The 10,800-nt window shown below is 43.7% G+C and overlaps 1 protein-coding gene across 1 annotated transcript in view; it reads left to right on the top strand.

The window, feature by feature from the left end:
- The first annotated feature begins 1,201 nt into the window (after window positions 1–1,201).
- The window catches only part of LOC143294535 (phosphatidylinositol 3-kinase regulatory subunit gamma-like), a 29,091-nt gene continuing 19,492 nt past the window's right edge, over window positions 1,202–10,800 (top strand). Inside the window, exons 1-4 of the mRNA XM_076605900.1 lie at window positions 1,202–1,499; window positions 3,899–3,979; window positions 7,874–7,925; window positions 9,960–10,076. Of these exons, the coding sequence (XP_076462015.1) occupies window positions 3,902–3,979; window positions 7,874–7,925; window positions 9,960–10,076 (247 nt within the window). The 5' untranslated portion in view covers window positions 1,202–1,499; window positions 3,899–3,901. The remainder of the gene's footprint in view (window positions 1,500–3,898; window positions 3,980–7,873; window positions 7,926–9,959; window positions 10,077–10,800) is intronic.

Below are 10,800 nucleotides of genomic sequence, written 5' to 3'. Positions count from 1 at the left end.
TGCAGGTTCCACCAGGTCACTACGCTCCAGTCAACATTGCTGTGGCGATACGCACATGCGGGGGGAGGGGGAAAAAATCAATTTGTGGTCCACTAATGATAGCCAATGGTTTCGACACATTCACTGTGAACATGTTCCACACGCTGTGTGTGTGTGTGTGTGTGTGTGTGTGTGTGTGTTGCTGCTCGTGGCTCCACGCGCGCAGCACGTGCGTATCAAGTTCACGTTTATACATATCCATGACTGAACACGTTGTCTCGGTCAACTCGAAACACGTTCTCCGCGCGCGAGCATACACATGCACACGCTGGACACGGCGCTCGGCACACAAGAAAACTGAGGAAATAAAATGTCTACAACCAATTAACTTTACATATTCTAACTTGTTTTATTAATATCTGTTTTATTGTTTCGCTGGAGTGTTTCTGTTGACGGTGTCTCACAGTAGATGCATTGATTTTTGGTTTTGTTAATTGACGTTGTATCTTATTTATACTTATGCCGGCGGAATGTTCATTGCAATGTTCTGATTAATCCTTTCTCTGTATAACTCCAGTTTATCCACATACGCACGCGCGCGCGCGCGCGCGCGCACACACACACACACACACACACACACACAAACACACTGACACACACACAAAAGGCAAAATTATTTCGGGGATAATAGATAAGCATTGGCGTGCTTTTTTACATCCAATTCATGCCCTGAACAGGGTCTACACTACACATTGCTACATGTCATAAGTCATAAGCATGGTAATAATAAGATAAATAGAAAAAGAAGAAAGAAAGAAGAGCGCGCGCACACTCATACGGACGCACACTCACACACACACAAGACAGAGGCGCAGACAAGTGAGAGAGAGAGCGAGAGAATAATTCCCTGTCAAGCGCCTGTGTCTGTGGTTTTTGCTGTATATACTGAGCTACACGTTCATTCTGACCACCTCAGCCTAACCACCCTTTTTTTGTCCTCCCCCCGTTTTTACAGTGACCGACTTTCCTTTTTACCACCCCCATCACCCCTCCTTCGACTCCTCCATTCCTATTCTCCTTCCTTGCCTTCCATCCACCTGAGTTCGCGAGCTGTAAGACGAGCGATGATTGGAGAGCTGCCAAGGTCGGAGGGATTTCATTGGCTGTGCTGGTGAGATTGGCGAGGCCTGCGCGCTGAGGCAGTCAGTGTGTGGAAGTAGGTCGTTGTGTGCGGATAGGGTGAGCCGAAAGTGTGCTGTTCGTACCGTTAGTAGACAGTGGAAAGGTGTGCAACGACTGTGTGCTTGCTTCGTCGGTTGGAAGTGGTGGTTGAATCGTCTCCAAAGTTCCCGGTGCGGTTCTCCCTTTTCAGTCTGTGCCTGTTTTAAAAAAGATTCCCCTGGAGTATTGAAACATCTCGTACGCTGTCGCCACAGCTTGCAGAAACCGAGAGTGAACGTGAACTCTACGACTTCGTAAAATCATGAACATCCGAACCGTTGTGAAAGCGAGAGAGTCAGGTAAGAAAAGGGACGCTGCCTTCTCTCTCTGTTCTGCTCAACCCCTTTCTAGTTTCTGCCTCTGAATTCAATCAGGTAGATCGAGCGAAGCTGTAGGTTCTGAATTCCGAACAAAAATATGTACCCAAGGCGAAGCAGAGAATGTTATCATTCGTTGAACAGCCGAGCATTGTGGATAAAAAAAAATATATATATATATATTTATAAATTACCGGTGATAATGATATTGGAAGAAAAAAAATCTTTGGTTAAAAGTTGACAAAATCTGCATTTATACATCAACAACTAAAAAGTCGGAAGAATGTAGATGTATGAAAAATACTATTTAAATAATGCATTGACTAGACACGCTGTTTTCTTACAATGCTTGACATCTGTATATTTTATATGGTAGTCCGTGCAGTCTTGAGGGAATTTGACAACTGACGAACTTTCCAACCTGGACTGGAGGGAGACATACCCGGAGTGAGATGTAGATTTATGTTCTAAAATCAGACTAACAGACGTGAAGAAAATAGTACTCGTACTGTAACCATACTAGTAACTTTGATGGCAGTTGGTGATTTTTAGAAGTTAATGCCTCGAAAAAGTCGTCAGCTATTCATAATGAACACGGCTAAGGAATGCTTTTGCTCCTGTGAGAAGGGAGAAGGGGGGCCTGACTGCCTACTACGATCAGGGATACCTAGTTCTACTACTCGCTGATGAAAGTCAGTTCGTTGCTTACAAGTCAAGAACGACGCAGCTGTTGGGAACATACGTACTGCAGTGGTGGGCAGTGGTCATTGTGGCGGCCTCCCCTGCCATGCCCTGGTCTCTTGGGTCTGTCCGCCTCTCTCTCTCTCTCTCTCTCTTTCCTGTGGGCTCCAGTGTAGAGAGAGTCGCTTGTGGCTTGTACGCGTTATGCAACAGAAGTAAACCGCAGGGTGGGGGTAGTCGACCGTCTGACCTACACTACTGCTACTGTTTGAACCGTTATCGGCGGTGACCTCTGTGTCCGTGCCATTCTGTAGCCTGTCTTTACCTATTTGGCCGAATCTCTCGGACACACACTCTCTTTGTCCGAGTCATTCTACATCTGTCTTTACCGATTTGCCTGATTCGCTCGTACACTCTCGCTCTCTTATTAATTTTAGCGTCTTTGTTGACCAGTCTTTATCGCTTTGTGATCAGAATCGAAATGTTTGAAAGTTCATATATTGAAAGAACATAAACAACGTCCACTCAGTTTTTGTGGATTTTTTGTTTTTTGGTCAGGCTTAAGGTGTTGTTGTTTTTTATATATGCACTTAGTAAAAAGAGTTGAAAACAGTTTGGAGTATTGGTCAGTCACTTGAAAGAGGTACAACTTCACAAATGCACACATGTGTGTCAAAGAAAATGACTGTTGTTATGATTTGGAACCAGTAGAAGGAGAGTAACAGGCAACAAATGTAAAGTTTAGAGAACAGCTATTTAATATTTAGCTGTTGGTTTGTGAGTAAAATGATGCACTTACCATTCACTGATTCGGTTTACATTTTCACATTCAAATGAGTTCTTCTTCTTCCTATAATGTCCAACTGTCGTTGCCAACCTTTATTGACATAAATTTACGTGTGTGACCATTTTGTTTATTTACCCTGCCATGTAGGCAGCCATATTCTTGTTTCCATAACCCACAGAACCAAGACATGGATTGCAGGATCTTTATTGTATTTGATTTTCTGCATGTGTATAGACATGAAGGGGGTTCAGGCACTGGCAGGTCTGCACATATGTTGGCCTGGGAGATATGAAAAATTTCCACCCTTTACCCACCAGGAGCCATTTCCAAGATTCGAACCTGGGACCCCCAGATTGAAAGTCTAGTGCTTTAACCATTTGGCTGTTGTGCCCATCAAAAGTAAGAAATAACTCAATTTGTACTCCTTATAAGGTTCAAGGAGATAATGAAATTCACTGTTCAGATGGTTCTTATCCAGTATCAGGCAGTTGACAGCTCTGATCAAGTTAAAATGCATTCATGTGGCTCATCCATTAATATTGTACTACTGAACCATTTTTTTAAAGCTGCTTGGGGTTCAGAAGATCCTTCCAATTAACATCCCAACTCTTACAGATTTGAATCAACTAGACAAAGAGATGGGGAAGAACATTCTTGACAAACTTAGATAAAATAAATTGGAAGCTAGCCAGCACATGATTGCACAGTGCATCACCTTCCTTTCGTCAGTTTTCCAGAGCTGATTTAAAACATGCAAGGTGTTTTGTGGCCTGTGAAGTGCAGGTCGTTTATTTAGATAGTTACGGCACTGTGTTGATACCACCATGTTAATGCAGTCATCTTAACATAGTGTTTATATATATATATATATATATATATATTATACTGACTAAGTAACTGTTGTGTGTTGCAGGATATGGGAATTGGAGATGAATTTTGCCAGAGATCAATCCTTGTATGTGTTGATGAACTTTGTGGACTTAATTCGGATGATGTAAGTATTATTTGATATCATTTTGCAGTGTTCTTGTCCAGTTACATTTTATTCGATATCATGCACTCACATGATATATAAATGAATTTTTTATGCTCACATGTGATGGGCTGAACTTGAAAAAGTTATATACCTTTATACTTCATTTCTCTGTGATTGGACATATATATATATATATATATATATATATAAGTGTGAAAAACTCAGAGAAGATTGTTAGGGTGAAGAATTTAAGCAAAACTGATTCCTCAGCCGCCCCCCCCTCTCTCTCTCTGTGTATGTATATATATATATAATTACACACACACACACACACACACACATATATATATAAAACAGACACACTCACTCTCACTCTCTCTCTCTCTCTCTCTCTCTCTCTCTCTCTCTCAGAGAAACACAGTTTTCATGCTAGATATATAATAACAGGAGCTGACATAATCGAACACAACCATTTCTATTTGGCGTTTAAAACAAAAAAAGTTTTGATAATGCACCGAGCCTGGTGTATATTTGGCGTATTTAGTGATAATAGTTCAGTGTGATGTGTGCGTATTGGCCCATTTTACTGGTAGTTAACCAGAAGGGAGAAAGAAAGAAAGAAGGAAGAAAAGAAACCGTGCATTGGTCAGACAAAAGCACCTCGCTCACTTACCATCACCACCCCGCTGTTCCTCCCTCTCCTCCCCCCCCCCCAACCTCCTCCCTCCTCCTGTCTTGTGGAAGGAGCCACGAGTGCTTCCAGCAGGATGACACATGGAGGAGGATGGTGAATCAGTAGTGTCTGGTCTGACTGCCTCCACGTGGAAAACGTGACGCCGGAGCAGAACGTTCTTCTCCCACCATCTTTACACTGCCTGTCTTCCCCCACGGCGCAACCACGCGCTCACACGCCCACGAACACACACACACACACACACACACACACACACAGAGTACAGTTCAATACAATACACTCAACAGTACAACAGACAAAGCCCAGAAAACTGGTTACTTGTAGCCGAATGCTTGGAGGGAGGGGGCTTAGGGGGGGGGGGGGAAAGAGGGGCATCGTAATAGGAAGCAAAGGCTCTTTTGGCGGAAGGGGGCAGATAGGTAGATGGAAGGAGGCGGTTGGTGGGGGGGAGAGGGAGGTATAGGTGGGGGTGAATGGATAAGGGGGACGCACTCTTGCGTTAGCTGAACTCACCACGCACAGTGGGGACGGAGAGAGAGAGAGAGAGAGAAGCAAGCTGAGTGTTGGAGAGAAGAGTGGAGTGATGATGGGAGGTAGAGTGTCGGGGAGGGAAGGGGGGGGGGGGGGTGAAGGCGAGGGGGTCAGGTCGTGGTGGCCTTGTGTGCCAAAGGCATTCATCAACCCAGTTCCTCCTCCTCCTTCCTCCTTTTCTCCCTCCCCCCCCCCCCCTTCCCAATCCTCTCCCCCCCCCCCCCCCATCCCATTTCTTTTCCGCCCCACTGACACTATACTCCGCCCAGCCAGACACGGCATCCCCCCCACCCCCACCATCCCCCTCCTCTTCCTCGTCAGTTTCCCCCCTTTTCCTCCCCTCCCCTCTCCTCTCCTCTCCTCTCATTCCCTGCCCCTTCTCCCTGGTGAGCCGTGTTGGCATGGCAGCAGCAAGGGGAGAGAGACTTCACCACGCACGCAGGCAGGCCCATCTGGCTCCCCCCTCCCTCCCCGTCCCTCCCCCCCCTTCCCTATCCTTAGTAGGTCATGACGGTGCACTGTTCATTGTCTGTTGGGTGCGTTGTGGGTTATGTTTTATTTTATTATTTTTTGATTTTTTTGTTTGCTTGTTTGTTACATTTTTTTTTTCACCATTTAACAAGAGGAGAGGGGGTGGTGATAGAGGCGTGGTGGGAGTTGGGGGAGTGTGTGTGTGTGTGTGGTGGTGGGGGGGGGGGGGGGGTTAAAGAAGTTAGGTAGTGGTAGGGTTGGTAGAGAATGGTGGTGGTGGAGTGAGGGGGAGAGGGGGGGGGGGGGTCATCTTAATTAACTCCACACGCCGTGTCAGTGAGTGGTCTGGCATGGCACGCAAACCACTACATTCCTCAGTTGATGTGGGGTTTTTTTTTTCCTTCCTCTTCTTCTTCTCTTCTTTAAACACTGGATCGAGGGTTTGGCCAGGGGGCTTGGTTTTGCCCATAAAACAGTCTTAGGAATTCGTTTCACTCTTACTCTCAGCAGCTGAAAAAGTTTTCCAGGCTTGAATGAATGAACAGAAGTTGATTTGATAGATTTATTAGAAGTTATTTGTTGAAGTGCTGGATTTAGCCGGGTTTTTTTGTTGAGCAAATGTGAAAGGATTGAGGTATAGAAGAAGAAAATGTTCTGATGTGAGCACTATGAATAGAATAAAGAACAGATTTGTCTTTCCTGGCAAAATACCATCAGGAAATTTTTAAGTGGCCAAGGTACACTGTGTGTACGGCTGTTAAAAAATGTGTGCATTAAATTGATGAATATTATTTGCAGTTTGGTAATCATGTGTTTGTGTGTGTGTGTGTGTGTGCGTGTTTGTGTGTGGATGCATCACATGTGTGTATTATATAACATCATTTGCTCGCATACAATGTATATATATATATATATATATATATATATATATATATATATATATATATATATATATAGAGAGAGAGAGAGAGAGAGAGAGAAACAGAGACACAGAGAGAGCTACTTGTGTATGTGTATTTCATGTTCTTTGTGTACCGCACAGTGTATGTTAATGACATTTTTGTTTTAGAATCATGAACATCTCATGCATAATCTGCTGAGCTTTTTGAATCCAAAAGCATTTAAAAGTTTTGCTCCTTAACATCATTGATTTAAACAATGAATTTTTACAAAAGACCATAGGAACATTAAATACTGACATGTTGTGATAGCCCCAGGGAAATACTCAAATAGTCACTGCTGAACAGGTCACAGGGAAAGAGGAGACTGAGACTAGTGAGAGGATAGAGTGTCCTCCATAGATAGAGGAAGATCAGATGAGATAGAATCATAGATCTATCTTGTGAAGACGGTACACACTTTTAAAAGAAAACATAGGCGGGGCACCATTAGTAGGCAAGATGAAGGAGGAAGATACTGAACTATCTTTTTACATAGAAATGATCATATGGATATATTAAAAAAAAAAAAACTGTTGATAATGCAGTTATTGTAGGATTATGGCATACTCACAGCTACAGTGCTGGCACACATCATCTTTACCAGTAGTAAGAACCTGGCTGAAGAACGTAGAAGAGTCACTTCCCCCCAGTTCTTCAGGGCAGACATGGTGGCGCCGACAAAGAGATGTCAAGTTCTGTATTTTCCGGTTGCTGCTCTGCATGCAGTGGTGCTTCACCAGGCGACTGGACCTCCCCTCCTTGGCCCACTTCTTGCTGTGCAGCATAAGTCTCTTTGACGTACTTTCTTTGACATGACTAGGGAGAGTTGCAGTTTCAGTTTCTCAAGGAGGCGTCACTGTGTTCAGACAAATCCACATAAGTTTTGTGTCAAGAGTATCATGTCATTCTTCAGTGAGTGTCTGTTGGGTTTTTTTTTGGTTTTTTCTTCTTCTTTTTTTCTCCAAACTCCTTGACTGCTGCTAATGGATATATGCTCATCATTGAGAGGCCGCCATCACTGTGATCAAACTGAACATACAGGATATCAGTCATCATTTCATCATTTGGGCTTGTTCCTCTTCGGATTGCCTTTGGTACAGCAAAATGGAAAACACCCCTTGAAAAGTGCTCAAGCAGTACTTTGTGATTGCACAAGTTAAGATTCATGCAAAACATCTTGTTTCTCCAGGGTTTGGCAGAGGGGGCAAAAAATGAAGCGCTTTGATCATTTGTCTTGTTGTTTATAATCATGATGGTGATGTTTCTTTGTTTCAGACACCTTGTGCTTCAAGATTCCACCCTGCTGGTCAGTGCTTAGACATGGAAGGTGAGTTTCTGAGTTCTCTCTCTCTCTGTCTCTCTGTCTCTCTCTCACATACACACCCACACCCACAGTGACACATATGTATATATGTGTATATATATATATATATATGAACACACACACTCTCTCTCTCTCTCTCACACACATTCTTTTGTTTATATTTGATTTTTAAAGTTTTTTTTTAACTTAAAAAAAATTGTTTTCCTTTTTAATAATATTTGAAAGATTTTTTAATATTGACAAACAGAATCTTTATCAACATACAATAGAGTAATGTGTCAAGATCCATGAAAAAAAAAAACCTCACAAAAACCCCCCGTATCTCTCCACCCTGTTTTTGGGGAAGCAAGCAGTGTGGGGAGAGTGAGGGATGGCCTGTGTCCAAAAGACCCCTAGTAGTGGGCCAGGCTGGGTGCCTCCCCCCCACACCCCCCATCATGTCCATTTCCCTGCAGCCCACAGCACAGACACTGAGGTTGCACACCTGTCTGTCTGTCTGTCTGTGCTGCTTGCAGACACACAGAGCATGCACACCTGTCTGTCTGTCTGTCTGTCTGTGCTGCTTGCAGACACACTGAGGTTGCACACCTGTCTGTCTGTCTGTGCTGCCTATAGACACTGAGCTTGCACACCTGTCTGTCTGTCTGTCTGTGCTACCTGCAGACGCTTTGAGCATGCACACCGGTCTGTGCTGCCTACAGATGCTTTGAGTACACACACCTGTGTCTGTGTGCTGCCCACAGCACAGACACTGACCATGAACACCTGTCTACCTGTGTGCTGCCTACAGACACACGGCATGCACACCTGTCTCTCTGTGTGCTGCCCACAGCATAGACACTGACCATGAACACCTGTCTACCTGTGTGCTGCCTACAGACACAGGCATGCACACCTGTCTCTCTGTGTGCTGCCCACAGCATAGACACTGACCATGAACACCTGTCTACCTGTGTGCTGCCTACAGACACACGGCATGCACACCTGTCTCTCTGTGTGCTGCCCACAGCATAGACACTGACCATGAACACCTGTCTACCTGTGTGCTGCCTACAGACACACGGCATGCACACCTGTCTCTCTGTGTGCTGCCCACAGCATAGACACTGATCGTGTACACCTGTCTACCTGTGTGTTGCCTACAGACACACAGCATGCACACCTGTCTGTCTATGCTGCCAGCCTACAGGCATAGAGATACAGACAGGTGCTGCATATTATACTCTTTACCACTCCTTTCCCCAGCCTTAAACTGCAAAAACTTTCTCTTTTTTCTTTCCTTGAATTAGATTTTTTTTTTAAATATATATATATCTTATTACGGATCCCCATTCACCATTTCTCTGATTTACCATTTGGTGGGTTTATTTTATTTTTTGTTGTTGTTGTTTTTTTAAATAGAACTTTCTCATCTCTTTTCAAGTGACATAAATGTCACAAAAATTATGCAATACATTCATTGGGTGTACAGACAATTGTCACATCTTCTGCATTGAATATATTATAAATTTAGCATTGTCTGGGGGTTTTGTTTTTTTTTTAGATGATGAATCATGCATCTTTTTCTTTTTACCTGTCATTTTCTCTGTCCCTTTCTTCTCATCTGCATACATGTGTTATTTATTGAGTTTGATGTAGTATTCAGTATGGTCACAAGATCAGCATTCAGCTTTATAAGATTTACTGTTGGTTATAATTTGATTTTTTTTTTTTTTTTTTTTGCTTTTGTTTCGTTAAGCATGCATGCATGCACCTTTATTCTGTCTCATTCTGTTCTTTTCTCTCCTTGTGTGTGTGTGTGTGTGTGTGTGTGTGTGCATGTTTGGTCATGCGGTGGGTGCAGATGATTTATGTGTGCATGTGCGTGTGTGTGTGTGTGTGTGTGTGCAGACGTTTGTGGTCATGTGGTTGGTGGGTGCAGATGATTTTATTTGTTTTCCATACTGTGAATACTATCTACCATTGTTTCCCATGTACCACTACCACTCCACCTCCATGAAGAGGGTTGCAAGCCGGTGTTGTTGTGTGCTGTTTCAGCTGCTGCGGGTGATTCTGAACACCAATTTTCCGAGTACACTCTGTCCAGCCTGCAGCGGTGCCACATGTGCGATAAGCTGCTGCACGGACACGTGCATCAAAGTCTTCAGTGCCGGGGTCAGTGGATTGTGTGTCTTGATTGCCTTTACTTTCTGGGTGCCTAGCTACCCATAGGGTGTTGGGGGTGTCCGTGGATTGTGTGTCTTGATCGCCTTCAGTTTCTAGCTGCCTAGCGTAGTAGCTAGCCATGGGGGGTGGTGGGCGTTGATATAGAGCTTGGTTTCTGTGGTGCCATATCTGTGTGTGTGTGTGTGTGCGCGTGTGTGTCAGATCGAAGTCTTCAGTGCTGGGGTCAGTGGATTGTGTGCCTTGTTCTCCAAGACTGTCTGGGTGCCTAGCTTAGCCATAGGGTGTTGGGTTTGGTTGACTTTTGTATAATTTCTGTTGTGCTGTATCTGTGTGTGTGTGTGTGTGTGTGTGTGTGTGTGTGTGAGAGAGAGAGAGAGAGAGAGAGAGAGAGAGAATGATCATCACATTTGTTTGATTTAGATTATACACCCAAGGGCCCCCTTTCTGTATAAGTTATGAAATTTATCCTCTTTCCTACTTTCTATCTGACCATAGGCTAGCTTTTGCATTTATAAATGTTTGTATGAATTCATGAACCCTTATAGATAAATTATCAGAAAGATATAAAGCCTGTGCAAGTTTACCTTTTGTAATTCACACAATACTTTCATAGTATCAACTGTACATAATGCATTGGCCAATGATAGCAAAAAATCAGTAGTTGAACCCTATGAAAGTGTGTGTAGATCAAGATAAAGCTGAGGTTAGGATC

This window comes from Babylonia areolata, chromosome 20, assembly GCF_041734735.1.
Source record: "Babylonia areolata isolate BAREFJ2019XMU chromosome 20, ASM4173473v1, whole genome shotgun sequence".
In the NCBI taxonomy this organism is placed as follows: domain Eukaryota; kingdom Metazoa; phylum Mollusca; class Gastropoda; order Neogastropoda; family Buccinidae; genus Babylonia; species Babylonia areolata.
Note: the sequence above shows the minus strand (reverse complement) of the source record. Positions and strands in the feature narration are given on the sequence as shown.